Here is a 16,272-nt window from a genome sequence, read left to right as displayed (position 1 = left end):
CCCGCCGGCTTCACCCCGGCAGCCACGCGCCGCCGGCCGCGAGCTGCCAGGGCAGTTGGCAGCGCGGCCGTTACCCGCGCGCGGAGGGATCGCTGAGGGATCGCTGAGGGGACCCAACGGGCGGCGGAGCAGCGCTCATGGCTGCGTCGGACCGGATGGTGCTGGGGCCACTGGTGGGCTCCATCGATCAGGGCACCAGCTCCACTCGCTTCCTGGTGAGCATATCGTGGGGCTTGGGGCGGCCCCGGGCGCTGAGGCGTGCGGGGGCAGGCGGCGGCCCCGCGGCCTGAGGGAGCTGCTGCTTTTGCTCCCTCCCTCTCCCGCATCCTCGCGGGGTGCCTCCGGCCTCTGCTTTGCCCTTGGGAAAGGCAGGGGGAGCGGGCCGCGCAGGGCCGTGCTGCCGCTGCCCCGGCTCCTGTCTCCTGCCCTGGGCCGGCATCCCTCTGCCCCCCGGCGGGCCGGGGCTGCCGCGCCGCGGGGAGAAGCGGGCGCCGGTGGACACGGGGTGGCGGAGCCGCCCACTGGCGGTGTCCCCCGGCGATCCTTCCCGCCGCGCTGGCGGGCGAGCAGCGCTGCCCGTCCGCGGAGAACGGGGGGGAGCGGGCCGGGCCAGGGTGCCAGCAGTGCCCGGCCGGCCCCAGAGCAAGCCGAGGGCCAGCCTTTCTGGCTGCTGCCTGGGGGGGCTGCAAAATCCCACTGCTTCGAGCTAGTTGTGTTTTAAATCTGTCCAGTATCTCCCCTTGAATGACATCAAATGGACAAGGTGCTCAGGCACTGGAGAAATAGATCCCTGTGAGTTCAGTGACTGTGATTAGCTGGTGTTCAAACAGTGCAATGACTCTGCTGTGTTCTCCTCTAAAACCTACTTGGGCCTGTTGGAGTGACTACTGCAGTTCCGGAGGCTACAACCATAATGTCAATGCATCCTGTGCCCTGTAGGTATTCAGGTGACTGAACTTGTACACCTTATGAAAGATGGGCTTGTTTAAATGGTGGAGGAAGATAGTTTGTTTAAGGATGGGACAATTAATTTACTAATCATATATATAAGCCCTTTAGTTTAAGGATCTAATTATTTCTATATTATGCAATACACAGTAACTAATGTTGTTATTATATATGAAACTTACTATATAGACTTCCTGCTTGCAAATCTCTACAAATGTCCTGTCGCCTAGTCAGTAAGTCATGGTAATTTGACTTAGATCCCAGTGATAATTTCCACCATAGAAATGGAATAGAGATAATGACTTGATACAGAATGTTGTCAAATGTGCACAATGTTGAACTGGGAAGATGAATGTTTTGGCTTGCCCTTGCTTTTTTTCTTTCTTTTTTTTTTTTAATGCTTCCCCCATGTGGAATGTTCTTTCATGAAGCGGGAGACTAGAATATCTTCTTGACCTGTGTTACCATTATTACTCAATATCACGACCTTCATGGGATTGTCAAATGACAAAACACAGATCTGGGGGTGGAGAGAAACTTCAAACTGACAAATGACACCAGTGGGCTATCTTGAATGCCAGTCAGGAGTTCTTTTTGGAAAAGAATTTGGAAAAGTTCCCTGTAACACCTGAAGATAAATTCTATCTGCTTTATGTGTACGCCGAGTTAACTTTTTTCTTAGCCTAAAAGGATAACACTAGTAGAACTAAAAGAGACACTGCAAGCTTTAAATTTATACTCAAGCTCTTTTACAAATATTTTTACAAGTTCTTCTAACAAGGAATTTCTTACACTAGATGCATTCCTCAATGGTTTGTATACAGTCGGGGGTTTTTTCTGTCTACGTGAGGTATGTTTCCCCTGTTCAAGGGTTCAGGTGCTCACACAAATAAATAAGAGAATATAATTGTTTCCTTAATTTTTTTAAAAAGTGTATTGTGTCTGTCACTCTTTTCAATTCTTCTTGTCTCCATCTCAGTTTCTCTCAAGTAATTTCAAAATACAGCGGTGTGTTAAACTTGGCAGGGTGATCAAACTATTATGATAATAAAGTTATGTGGATTTGAGCAAAAAAGATATGTCACCACTGAATTAAATCGGAACATGGGGTAGGGGGAAGAAGAGGGCAAAGGGTGCAGGGATCTGCTACAGGTCGCATCATTCAGATAGTAACACATGTATCTGGAGAATTCTGTGCTGGAAAGAGATTGCCACAGTTAGAAGAGAGACTTTGCTTTGAAATATTTTAAACCAAAATGTAATGTGGTGTTCTTTTTGCCTGAGTTGTTTCCTTGGCTTTCTTATTACCTCTTGATCTTTTACTTTGTTAGTTGTTTTGCGTACCTTTCTCACTGATCTCTCTCTACATTTTTTTTCTCTAGTGCTTCCAACCATTTTCATCTTCACCAAGTCACCAGTCAAAATAAAATTGTTGGTTACTTTGCACATGTCTATTTACTAGCACAGTGCAACTGTTACGTAGTTTTTTAAGACAGAAGACATACGATTTTGACCAGGTTAAAGATGTCTGGGTGAAAAACTGGCTGGTCCTTTGGGGATAAAGGGTAGTGTCAACAGTTCAGAGTCTAAATTTACAATTACAGGTGGCCAATTTACAAGTGGTGTTCCACAGCAGTCAGTAGCAAGGGACGATACCCCGTAGTATTTTCATCAACAGCCTGGAAGATGGGTTGGAATGGCCCCTCAAGTTGGCAGATGACAACAGACCAGGGGGAGGAGTTGACTGGAATTCCAGTTGGAGAAGGGGCCTGGCAGAAACTTCATGAAGTTCAACAAATTTTAGCACTTGGGACAGAAGGCTAAGCAGCAGCTTGGTGAAAAAGGACCCGGATTCCTGCTAGACAGCAAGTTGAATATAAGTGAGCAGTGTGTCCTTGTGGTGGTGAAGATTAACCAAATTAAGAAAAGTGCAAGCTGAGCATCAAAGGAAGTAATTATTGCCATCTGTGTGGCACTTAGGAGGCAACGTCAAGAACACTGTGTCTGGTTTTGGCCCCCCCAGAGGAAGAGAGAATCTGAAGAACTGGATTTTGTCCAGCAGAGGGTCACTAACATGATCAGTGTGCTGCAGCACAAGGCACGCAAGGAGAGGCTGTGAGATCAGGGGTTGTTTCATCACAGGGGAGTCTAAGGGGGTGTCTTCAGCTATCTAACCACAATTTGTAGAGAACTCAGAACCAGCCTTTTCTCAGACGTGTACAGAAATAGACAACAGGCAATGAACACAAGTTGCAGTAAGGGAAATTTCAAATAGATGTGAGGAAGAAATGTTCTTCCTCAGGGGCTCTGGATCAGGGGCCCATAAAGCCTGTGGAATTTCCATCCTTGCAGATACTCAACACCTGACTAGAAAAGGCCCTGAACAACCTGGCCTAACTTTAAGCTTACCTGAGCAGTGGGTTGGGCTAGACGACCTCCAGAGATTCCCTCCAGAATTAATTATTCCGTGTATGGACACAAGTTTTGAGAGATTCTCCTGCTTACATGAATGAGGCTGTATGAGCATAGAAAATAAAGAAGCACCATAACTTAGGTGTATTTCTGTTACTGTCAGTCCTTATTTATCCTTGCCTCTCACATACCCTACGCATACAGTTTTAGCTTATGCTGTAGTTTTACCCTCCAGGGACCCTAATTTGGATCTTTTCTTTGCTAAGCTATTTGCTTTTGCAAAATAAACTGTAATTGTTTTTGAGATCTCAACGTTTCTGTTAAGTTGGGTTGAACCTGGATAACAGATTCAGAGTTACCAGGGAGAGCGCAGTGCTTCGAGTACCAGTGTGATTGTTTAAGGCTCATTTTCTTAAAGATATCAGGCAGGAAAATAAATTAAGTAGGCTAAACAAGTGTACCCAGATGACTAAATTCTGGTGTAGATGTTTTGCCAAATATTTTCATCAAATACTTGCATCTCTCATGTTCCATTTTATTTTATTCAAGAATCATATAAAGATCCATTGTAACTTCTTTTGCTAAAAGTCTTGGGATCGGGAGCTAATGGCCAGCTGAACCATGGCCTGATCTCTTGAAAGGTATTTGCTGGGTAAAGTCTTTCTGGCATTTTATCCAGGAACAGCAAGAATCGAAATATTCAGTGAAGTATATATACAGTACTTCAAGTTCTAGGTTTGTCAGCCACAGACAATTTTTTTTCCACCTCAGTGGAATATTTCTTTCTTCCTTTACTTCATTTGCAGAACAAACATTCAAATAAAGCTATATCACACTGTAACCATTCTTTTCAGTAAACAAAAACTGGATTTGGATAAGGAAAACTTAGTACCCATTGAGCTTACCCTTCAGAGGGGAATCCATTTCACCCCTCTACTGAAGTAACATGACCTTTTGGGAAAAAGCAAAACTTGATTGTATAGCTAACAAGAAGGGTTAACTCTTAGCTTTTATCACTTAAAATACATTGTAGTTTTGCTCTTTATTCCCATAAGCACCTCCTTGAGGGGAGGAGGCAGGTCTGTTGATCATGAGCCTTCCAAGCAAGATCATTTCTAGGAGACTTGTTAAACTGTGCTTATTCATAAGTTCTGACTGCCTGCTAATCCTAGTTAAATGCTAAAGGTGGAATTATTGTTCATCTGTCGTCCTTCCCCCAGTTGAGTTGTTTTCAATGCAATTTCAGAACTCCAGCTCTGAGCTTGTTTGCCTGCAAAGCCATAGCTGTTCCAGCTTAACGGAAACTCATGAAGATACAGCATAGGCTAAGAGAAGTAGCTTTTCTGCAGGCAGAATTATGTGATAGAGCTTGAGAGTCATGAAAAGTCACTTCTAAAATCTATGTTTTCACTATTGTCTTTTCAGCTGTGCAGCTTCTTGCATCATTTCCATGAGCCTCATGTTTCTGTTTGTCTCATATTTCTTTTCATTCTTTGAAAATTGTTACAACTGATTGGTCTGAATTCTTTTCCACTAAGATGATAAAGCCTCAATGTAATACCATGCAACTGTTTGCACCCCTTCATATGATGTCATGTATTATATCAGAGACCCTATATGGGGTCTCTAAGCTATCTCTGAATTCAAAGAGCTTGAATTCAGTGATCAGCCCTTGTGCTTGTCTGCTTGCTTACATACAGCATAGCTAAGTAGGTCTTTCTTCTCTCCTTCACTCTGAGATTCAAGGCTCAAGCTTTAATTCTTTGTATGATAATTTATTGGGAATGGACGGAGAGTGTTATTTATTCCTTTTCTTTAATCTCTCACCAGAGAATTCAGTACGTATCTGGTGGTTTTCACTGTCTTTCATCAAATGATCTCTGTTCAAGATAGCTCTACGTGTCCAAATAGCCTATACAATTCTTTTGTGACTACTGCTGATACTTAGGGCAAAACCGACTTTGACTTCCCCCTCCCTCCCAAAAAAAGTGAGAGATCAGTATCATAAACTGGAACCAGTTCTTAATGAATATGAAAGGAAGGAAAGCAGTGACAGAAATACTCTTCAAACCTGTTGCAACAGGAATGTATTGACCTTATCTGAATTACTCATACTTATTGTCACCTATTTCCCTCTCTCACCACTGTCAGGGAGAAACAAGGAAAGTTCTGGTGGTTTTTGGGAAACAGTTTTTTTTTGGGGGGGGGGGGGCAGGGAAGGAGGGGAGATCCCATTTGTTCTATTTATTCCCTACTTTGTTTATCATCTTCTAGGTTTAAATGTAATGACTCATTTATATTTGGCATCCTTTCATGTATCAGAGTTCTGTTTATCACTGTAGAACATGGTATTGTTCTCAGTGAAACTTTTTAGTCCCTTGCCCTGAGGTACAGGGAGTGTCTGCTGCTTTTGTTGAGGATGTCAGAAGCTTTCTGTTTGTGATGGATTAGGAGAGTGTGTTTACCTAGTTCTTCTCTATGGGCATGGAAAATCTATGCATTTGTAGTGTTATTGCTTCTGCTGAGAATTTATTGCTGTTAGAACAGCTTGCTTAGAAAGAGGCAAAAAGCCTTGCTGGGCTAGAGCTTCACCCTTTATTATCTGCGGGTCACACACTCCAGGTTCAATGAATGACCTTGTCTAATTGAATCTGTAATTATTTCCTGCTAACAGTAGGAATCCTTATGCACTGCCTTCTGTCTCAAGGAATACTGAATGATTAATGGTGAAGGATTACTGAATGATATTTAACATTGTTAGTAGGTCAGATACATACAAGTTCAATAAAAAGTTTTCTATCTTTCTATCTTTATTAGAAAAACTTAGTAAATGTTACTATGCTTTTGGCAGAAAGGCAATTTCAAGTAAAAAAATCTTTCTGCATACATGCAAAACTTAATCTCTCCTATTAACTATGTTGCATAGTGTTTTAAGACCTGTATCCCATTATACTAGTTCCTTCCAAGCATGCAGTACTGACAGAGCTTACCCTTCTATTAGGATAGCTTCATGTCAAGCCTGAGCTGGTAAATGAAACACAGATAAGTAAATATGGTAAAAAGAATACAGCGGTGCTTTTTCTATGTAATCTTTCCAACTGATAACAGAAAAGGACGAACATGTACCTTTTTAAGACTTCTTTTCCGGAGGGTGGAGGGGAAAAATTAGCTTTTAGTATTTTCCAGAGAGGTTGTGTGGTTTCCATCCTTGGAGGTTTTCAAGACCTGCCTGGAAAAAGTCTTGAGCAACCTGGTCTAATCTCATAGCTGACCCTGCTTTGAGCAGGAGGTTGTACTAGAGATCTCTCAAGGTCCCTTTCAGCCTGAATTATTCTATGATTCTACTATATAACTAGAATGTTTCAAACTTCAAAGTTTCACTCTGAAGATACACTTTAAGGTTTCAAAGAAACTGGAGAATCAGAACTTCATCTGCTCTTTGTCAGAATTGTTCCAATAGTTTCAGAGTAAACTGTACTATCTAAATGAAATCAAGACTTTATGGATTAAAAGCTTCAAAAGAAATTCCTAAAATTTGTGGAATGAGAAGAGAGTATTACCAAGGAAGTCTAGAAGAGATTCAGTTGTGTCCTAGAGAGTGGATGGGTATAACTGAATTTTGTACCCTTAGCACAAGAGTGGTTTCTAAACCTGACCCTCCTCTGCTTGCCATAAAAAGATAGGATGGTGTCCTACTGGCATGTTCTGCAGTTCACTGGAGTCTGCTGTCAGATTTTACTTTCTAGGTCCCTGAACGTTCTTCAAGCAAAAGATTCTGCATGGTGCTAGTGAGAAAGAGCCATTTTCACAGGAGTGTCATCATTGCCCAGTCAGTTACGCTGGCTTACTCATTGTACAATTAAGTTGGATGTTTTACTGGGTTTCGTCTTAGCTTGGCCACAGTAGATTACTTTTGGAAACAGGCCACTGATGGTTAATGAAGATCGTTGTGTATTCTAGCTGAGCTTCTACTGCAAGGCAGAGCCTCTAACTTGTGATTCCTGAAGAATAGCCATTAGTATAGTCCTCGGGATTCTCTACTCTGCTGTTTTTTATTGTAGTATATCCAAATCTAAGTCACTTTTCTGCATGTTCTTCTCTTTTCTGATGTATTTTGTTGCTGTAGTGACTTTCTTTTCTTGTCAGATTGTTCATGAGCTCTGTATTTGTAGTTTGTTTTGAAACAAACCGGCTTCTGCCTAGGTGCTTTTTCTTTCTTCACAGTTTGGTCCCTTCTGTGATTTCTAAACTACATGTGGTTGTCTGTCTCTTAAAATCACTCTTCCTAAAAGTGAGCTAACCCAAGAAAAGGCATAGGTCTGGCATTAGAGTATCAGAGCAAGGACTAAAGAAATGTTATTATGACTAGCAGTGGGTATTTTACTGAGAGGTATGTTCTAAAATGCATCATTAGTTTAATTTCTACAACCTCCACAAGAAAAAATGTGATTCTTTCCCAATCCATCAAGAAAAAAAAAACAGTTATAATTGACAGCAAAGCTTACCAAAATATTCTTTGCTCACCTTAATTACAAAAGTTCATATATCTGAACCCAGGTTATACGGATATTTAGGTTGATGATAGAAAATGACTATCAATTAACATGGCACTGTATTCGTTCAAAAGAATAAATGTTAATTTATTGTTGTTTAAACTTCTGTCTTCATAGAAAATTCTGTTGTGTAATTTATTTGCAGGTTTTTAATGCGAAAACAGCAGAGCTCTTGAGTCACCATCAAGTTGAGATACAGCAGAAATTCCCTAAAGAAGGGTATGAATTTTCTGTGGGTTTTTTTATTTGTTTGTGTACATTTTGGTAGAGCTTATGTATTTTTATCTATGAGTGATCAAAACTGAAGTTGATTAATAATTATTAAGAACATAGTATCTGCTATAAAAGACTGTGCAGTAGGAAAAATGGCATAAAAAACCCACATTGGGTGTCCGGTATGTGCTCTGAGTTACGTAAACTAAAAATACTTAGTGTTTTACTCTGACCACTCATTAACGTATTTCAAGTTTAAACTTTAAAGTTTAAAACTAAAGGTTAAACGAGACTTAAAGTCTCATTTAAAGTGGTAAAGCTGATCATTTTTACAATTTAATCGTAGTCTTCAGCTTAGTCCATAGAAATTGCTTAGTTTGTTCTCTGAGGTGGGTTTTTTTGTTTGTTTGTTCTTAACTGATCTACCATGTGCTGCCAAAGCCCTCTATAGAATAAAACAAACCAAAAATCTTTGTTTTCTGCAGATGGTTTTGTTGTGAAAATACAGCTCACTGTTTAAAAAGGGTTTGAAATTCATTACACTTTTTCTAGATACGTAAAACATACTTTGTAGTTATAAATGTGTCAAATGCTGAGCTTTTTTTCAGACTAGAATTTCTGTTTTTTCCCTAAAGGTAATGTTTTGTCTTTTTATTAACTGGTGTTTACTGTTTGTTAAAGATGGGTGGAACAAGATCCAAAGGCAATATTAAACTCTGTCTATGAATGTGTGGAAAAGACCTGTGAGAAACTGCAACAACTGAACATAGACATCACTAACATAAAAGGTATTCCTAGTACTTAAGGGTAACTGAGGGCTTGAACATACTCATGGATGAGCAAGTCAGATTCTCTAGTTTTTAAGTCAATAAATAGAAGGGTGGCAGCATGTGCTGGCCTCAAAGAAAATGTTAAATTGGAGTTGAGAGCAGTTTGTTTGGGAGGAATAATGAGAAAATAAGTCCTTCGTGTACATTAGCAATGCAAAATCTACAAAGAAGACAACCTAATCTTGCAAAATCACAGAGACAAATGGTGAATGAAGAAATTCTGAAATTTAAATTAGGACTTACTGGAAAAAGCTAGTTTCCCTATCAGTATTGTTGCTGTCTCAGTTTGTGGCAAAAAAAAAGAGATTTAGAGCACACAGGTTAAGCAGCAAAAGTTGAATGACGAGTTTTTAGAAGTAATATTTCTAGATTATAACATGAAAAAGTTGGAAGCTTTTTATTTCCCATTTGCTTTCCTCTTCTCCTTACCTGTTCCTCCCTCCTCTCCACCTCTCCTTTCCCTCCTTCACCCCCTAAAAGGGGAAAACAAACCTTCTGAAAAGGATACTTCTTTCTATTTTGTCCTGAAGCCATTGGAGTCAGCAATCAGAGAGAAACAACAGTGGTTTGGGACAAGACAACTGGAGAACCTCTTTATAATGCTATTGGTAACTACTATACTTTCCGAATATGTAATATCATAAAATGACCGTGTTGTAGAAAAATACTTTCCTGCTTCCCTGTGCAGATCTCATTGTGGCCTAGCCTACTAACTTCTTTGATTTTTTGATATCTGTGTCATAAGCTGTGTATTTGTATACACCAGTGCAATTAAAAAAAGCCTATTCTTTTAAAACTATTAATTGATAGTTAATAAATCACTTTATGGGCTTTTAACAAAAAACAATGTTCCTGAGGGGTTTTGTACATCTGTGGCATGTAATGAAGCTCTGACTTAATGCCCAATCACTTCCTTTTAAATGAAGGAGCTTACTAAATTTTCAGGATGCTTTTGATTTAACTTTAAAAAAAAACATATTAAGTACATTTAATGAATACTTACTGATTTGGAGTTTTATTTTTAACTTACCTTGGCTTTTCAGATTATGTTAGCTGAGAAATGGTAATTGTCTAGATTTGGTCTTTTAGGCCACGTCAAATGCCAGATTTAGTTTAGCATAGTATCACTGAAAAAACAGGACTCTTCTATATTCAAATATATGTTGTTTACAGCTTTACCTTAAGACCAGCTGTACCTTGATAACTCTGACGTAGCACTTTAGTTCAAAGTTTTCATAGAAATAGTAAATAATCAACCTGCTATTTGTTTTCACCTCCTAGTTTAATGACAGTCATCTGCTGTAAACAAAGTAGTATTAGTCATTTGCTTATGCTCTGGTAGAGAAAAGTATATATCCTATTATAGGGAAAATCCTGTTTGATTTCTCACATTGTTTGTTCTTCTAAATCAAATGAGTTTATCTAATCATTTTTAATTTTTACAACAGTGCATTAAAAATACAATGGCAATACAATATTCTTTCAACTACATGAAAAGCTAAAAATAAAGACAGGAATTTACTGGCAAGAGCTCTAGTTTTGTAGAAGAACTGTGTACATGTCTCTTTTTGTGTATTAAATCAGTCAATCAGTTAATTTTATTCGTATTTCTAGTCTGGCTTGACCTGAGAACCCAGTCAACAGTTGAAAGGCTTCTTAAAAGAATTCCGGGAAAAAACAAAGCCTTTTTTAAGGTAAGAGATGTTGCAGAACATTTAAATAGTAGCTGAACTCTTACTGCTACAGTATATAATGTTTTGGAGATGTGTGCTTAAAATTCCCCAAAACAAAGTAAGTCAGTTGTAGCTTCTAGTCCCTTCTTAGCTTGTTAAATAATAAAAAATGTGCATAATACTATACTACAGATCTGAGACTGGAAAATGTTTATTTTCCTCAACGTAAGTGGTTAACACTCCTTACATATCTCACTAGAGAAGTTAAATGAGTAATCATTAGTGAGACTTAATCATGTGCTACCTATCCAATGATAAGTAGACACCACACACAAAAATTAAGAGCAAGTAGAAGAAAACTGTTTCAAAAATAATTTATTGATGTGAAATATGTTATTCTTTCTCATTTTATGCCTTAATATTGAAATTAATTGCAACCAATCTAAGAACTGGGAAGATATTTTATAAAGACCAAATTCATTCTTTTTTTATATAGGTATATATATAACAATTTGGAAAAAAATGCTTGCAAAAAGGTGTCATAATTCTCTGATTTATATTTTCCTTGATTGATTGTGTAAATATATATTTTACATATTATGTATCTTCCTATAGCCAGGAAATGGATGTCAAAAAGCATATAAACTTACTTGATTTTTAAGTTCTAGTAGAATACAAATTCCATCTTTCCTGTGCTGTGCTGCTCATTTTTGTTGTCATTACTTGCTGTCTAGTCATATGGAGATATCCTAGATAAGACAGGAGTTCTGCAAACAACTATTTCCACATAAATGGTCTTTGAACTGCATTTAGATCAGCTTTGATCTTTGTCCATTAATGCACTGGTCATTTGGTTTTGATATTTTCAGACTGGTGCATTGTATGCTTAGTACTTATTTAAATAACAAGTTTGTGTCATTCCTCTGAGTTTTGCGTCTTTGGTTTTGCACTTACTATCACCATTTTTATATATAATTACAGTATTCATGGAAAAGCTACTTGCATGGTCTTTAAAAGATTTTTTTTTTTTTTTTTAATTTGACAGTTTAGGACTGGTCTTCCACTTAGCACTTATTTTAGTGCAGTGAAACTTCGATGGCTTTTGGATAATGTGGAAGAGATTAGGCAAGCAGTCGATGATGGAAGAGCTATGTTTGGGACTATTGATTCATGGCTTATATGGGTACGTATTTGTGAGTTTATTATCACTCTTTTTTAAATGAATTTCCATATCATGCAAATTTCTCTGCAAAGTACTGTGACACATGATGCCCAGTGATCACACAGTGATATCAATACAAGCCACTAAAGAAATTCCATTAAAGTTCCTTACAAGATTAACTTTTACTGCCCCCGTATCGCTATATTTTTTTGGTAGATGCGTATGTGTAGTTTACCATTTATAGGTTGCTGTAAAATTTTGGTCATGCTTTTGGAAAAGCTTGGACTTTAAAACGATGTATTAGCCACCTTTGCAATATAAGAATCCAGGAGGTACTGCTGTACCCTTATTACCTGTTTTATGCCTTTTTTCCACTATATCAGGTCTGCCTCTTTAGTTGTTGCAGAAATATCAGAGTTCCCAGTCCCAAACTGAAAGCTTTGTGAATGTAGAAATTTTTGTAATTTGTTAAAGTAAACCTCTTTCTTTTCTTGATGAATACTCTTGATATTTTTTTTGTTCAGAGTTTGACAGGTGGAAAGAATGGAGGTGTTCACTGTACAGATGTAACCAATGCCAGTAGAACCATGTTGTTCAACATTCATTCCTTGGAATGGGATCCTGAGCTCTGCCAGTAAGCTCCGTTTTTCAGTAATAGTTATTTAAATAGATTCTGTAAGTGATGTGTAAAGAAACTAATTTAATAGTAAGAATCTCTTATCAAGGCTAAGATCAGCAATTACTGTTGTATTTGCTGTTAACATTAATAATTAATATTCATTGTTCTCCAGATGTCCAAATTACAACTGTCTGGATTAATTAAAGTAGCAGAGCCTTGATTTTTTCTGTAGGTAGAAGACTGGTTCATGGAAACAATGACATTTAATAGTTTCTTTATTCCTTAATCAAATTTGTAAGGCATTGCAATGATAGTGTCTCAGTTTAAATTTATTAATAACAATATTATAAAGATATTGTTGGAAGAGGAATGACTTCCCACATGAAAGAGTTGGATATGTCTTCAAAATATTCAAATATATGCTGCTTCACTCCATAATTCAGTGTCACATACTGTAACAAGTGGAAAAACACATAGTGATGGATTAAACCCTAGAAATCAAAGTTCCTTTTATGTTTTTTTCTTTACAACTTAAAATTATTTAAGAAAATAAATGCAAAATGCTTTCTGATTTTAGCACTGACCATATATATAAATTATTTTGTATTATGTTCAGGTTCTTTGATATTCCTATGGAAATACTTCCAAAAGTACGAAGCTCCTCAGAGATTTATGGCCTGATGGTATGTTTTCTTGTGTGTGTGTGAAGTTAATCTTGTAAAGATATAACTATATCAATATAAATTTTTCAGAATTTCCATAGATTGAGACTAATGGCTTTTTCTAGGCCAGTATTGTTTGCTTTATGATTAGTATGTCATTATCTACCGTTGTGTATTATTATATGAAATTGAATATCTGTTGTTTTCTCTTTTAAGTGACAAATAGACAAAACAAAATGGGAGAGGTTTTTGATAAGGATAAAAATTTGATTTTTTTACTACAATGACTTATTGATTTGGAAACTACCCATCAGAATGCCATGTATAATCAGTAGATTAAAAGAATGACATTGCTGTTATTAGAGCACAGTATTTTTACTTCTTGTGCAAGTGAAAAGAAGAGATGAAAGTTGCTATGGAAGTCTTCATGATGTAAGAAGACTGGATGAGATGTGTAATGTCTTATTTCCACATAACTGAAGGCAAGAGTAGTCAGTTGAAGGCAAGATTAGTCAGTTTCTGTGGACTGAAAAATCACAAGTGACACCTTAGATTGCCTTCTTTTTGAAAAATAAACTCCTCTTGCTGTGTATATTTGCATAGCACTCAGTAAAAAAAATATTTTGGAATATTGTGATGTCTTTTTAATCACACTGCTTCCAGTGCAGCTGTGAATATTACTTAGGAGTCAATCATTAATTGTTATCATGGGACTGAGGTTTCGAGTTTACTTTGATGCAGCACCAACTCTTCTGATACAGTGGCATCTAATTTATTCTTAAAAGCTTCAGAATCAGATGAACTGGATGTTGTGATTTTGCATTCTTTTTCCTGGTAGTTTGCCCTATTGTTTACTAAGAACATAGAGGCATCTTGTAATTAAGACGAGTTATGAGATTTTTATTTAAAATACAACTCTAAATTGCCTGAAATATAAGTATTTTTGCTAATCTGTTAATGGGGATGCCACTAGAAGTCATTGCTGACTTTTATTAATGTGAAGGTCAGATGAGAGTGAGTTGTATTAAGCTGAATGAGTGAGGTAAAGGTAAAAAGATACTACCTGGCAACTGAAACAGAATAGCTGGTCACTTTAAATGTGAACTTGTGTTTCTCTTCCTCTTTCCTTCCATTTTTTTTCTTTTTCTTCCTTTTGCTGACTGTAGAAAATATGTCCTAGCCTGGTGAGTAGAGGCTTCCATTAGGCTGACCACCTATATCTTATCCATTCTGTTCAGATGCTGTGCATTTCCATTGGTTTAAGGATTAGTAAAAGCACACTTTCTAGACCAATAAATTTGATGGGTATTTCCAAATTTGAGATATTACAATTGGAGTTCATGCCAAAGTTGTTTCTAAAGTGTATTCTTGATGTATGCGTTTGCCTTAATTTGCAGGCTGTTGAATATTTCTTTTTATAGTGAAGTAGAAAACAGCTACTGGCTAATAAATGTTAGCTGTCTCATTTTATAAATGAGAAAAGTGGGCCATTCCGTTTACAAATATTAATTCTATTATAGTGAAACATCAGATTCGTGCAGGGTTTTTTAGTGCATTTATAAACTCAATTACCTTAAATCCAGTTAATTAAAATGAGAATTAAAGGAAAAAAGATTCAGATTGGAAATGCACTTGCACGGCTTCACTGAAAATGCATTTTCACAATTGCACAAAGAAACAATTTAAAGAAAGAAGTGAAAATTGTCAGGATGTAAATTTCTTATGTTACCTGTTGCAAGAAAGCAACTAAAAAACTACGTGGTAGTGTTTGGAAGAAATTCTATATGAGACTGAAAATGCTGTATCTTAAAATGAGGCATCTGTCTTTGCTTAGTGTGTCATCACAATCACTTTTTTTCTAGTCACTTTACCATTTTTGCACTTTTGCATTTTACACTTGACTGCACAGGTTACACTGAACGTAATTTTCTGTACACTATGATTTCACCAAAATTTATGTTAAGGACTGTTTAGGTGACATAAAATATACTTGTAAATTTCCTGCTCTCTATTTTTTACTGGTTTAGGCATGAGCTGCATTAAGCTGAAGTCCAGTGTACACCTGAACTGAACCGTGTTGCTTACGTGACCCTTCTTTGTTTTCCCTTGAGCATTACAAGTTTAGTTCTTTATCATTGTGCTACATTGTAGTCATGGAAAGCTAATTTGGAGCTTTTCTTTCTCTTTTTGTGAATCAGAAATCTGGAGCTTTGACAGGTGTACCAATTTCTGGGGTAAGTCCTACTTCAACTCAGATTCTGGCATGAGAACTTGATACTGCGTGAACCTGATACTTCACTTGAAAAAGCTTTAAACTGGGTGAATCCTGCTACAAAATAAGTTGATGGGTTTTTACTTCATGTTAAACATGAAGTAAACTTTTGAAGTTGAATTATTAGTGGACTGGGTTCATCATTATTAAGTCAAAGTCTGGCTGTGGAAATACAGCTGACAGCTTTAATGCATATGGATAGTGCTGTTAGAAACTTAGGGTCTCTAAGTAAATGAGTAACATTACAAAATGGAAGCAAGCTCTGCTTTATATATAAAAGCAGTTCAGAATATACATAATCCAGAAATGTGTGGCAGATTCTCAGCTTTTTCCATTACAACATCCATAAGGATCATAAATTTTTATTTTGAGTTCTTTAAATTGTTCACCATAAATATCATGACACATTTAATTTGCAGTTCTTGTGAAGGGAAGAGTAGTAAAAAGCACAGGTTGTCTCTATAGATTTTTTCCTCACTTTCAATTACCTGCGTGCTCCTAATAGATTATAGTTAAATACATCGGTTCATGTTCCTTTTTCATGCATGTGATTCATGTGCAGACATTTGCTAAAAAAAAATCTCTCTTTTCAGTGCTTGGGTGACCAGTCTGCTGCTCTTGTTGGCCAAATGTGTTTTCAAGATGGGCAGGCAAAAAATACGTAAGTTATTATGAAAGATAAACAGTACGTCACTGTTCTGTTTTGAATTTAGTATTATGTTCTCTTTCAAGTTAACTGCCAAATGCTTTTGTAGTTACCGCATAACTACAGCTCTACCTTTTGACTGTGTTGACCTACAAAGTAAACAGTGTCCTGACTTTTGTATAAAATAGTGAAGGTATTAAAGTTACATGGTTTGTGAGTTATATTTTGGAACAAAGTCACTGTGAGGAAATATGTCTGTGTGGCAGGAGGTTTTGCATTTTA

At 37.5% G+C, this 16,272-nt stretch overlaps 1 protein-coding gene across 5 annotated transcripts in view; it reads left to right on the top strand.

Annotated features, from left to right (window-relative positions):
• GK (glycerol kinase) overlaps positions 1 to 16,272 on the top strand; it is a 37,850-nt gene continuing 21,578 nt past the window's right edge. For all 5 annotated transcript variants that reach the window (XR_012778366.1, XM_075520845.1, XM_075520854.1 and 2 more), the window contains exons 1-10: positions 1 to 215; positions 8,059 to 8,132; positions 8,808 to 8,914; positions 9,487 to 9,564; positions 10,571 to 10,650; positions 11,675 to 11,812; positions 12,316 to 12,425; positions 13,027 to 13,093; positions 15,271 to 15,306; positions 15,938 to 16,005. Coding sequence is in view for 4 of the 5 variants with exons in the window: in XM_075520845.1 (XP_075376960.1) it covers positions 138 to 215; positions 8,059 to 8,132; positions 8,808 to 8,914; positions 9,487 to 9,564; positions 10,571 to 10,650; positions 11,675 to 11,812; positions 12,316 to 12,425; positions 13,027 to 13,093; positions 15,271 to 15,306; positions 15,938 to 16,005 (836 nt within the window). In the remaining variant the exon portion in view is untranslated. The remainder of the gene's footprint in view (positions 216 to 8,058; positions 8,133 to 8,807; positions 8,915 to 9,486; positions 9,565 to 10,570; positions 10,651 to 11,674; positions 11,813 to 12,315; positions 12,426 to 13,026; positions 13,094 to 15,270; positions 15,307 to 15,937; positions 16,006 to 16,272) is intronic.

This window comes from Mycteria americana, chromosome 1 (genome assembly GCF_035582795.1).
Source record: "Mycteria americana isolate JAX WOST 10 ecotype Jacksonville Zoo and Gardens chromosome 1, USCA_MyAme_1.0, whole genome shotgun sequence".
NCBI lineage: Eukaryota > Metazoa > Chordata > Aves > Ciconiiformes > Ciconiidae > Mycteria > Mycteria americana.
This window is presented reverse-complemented; position numbering and strand designations above follow the sequence as displayed.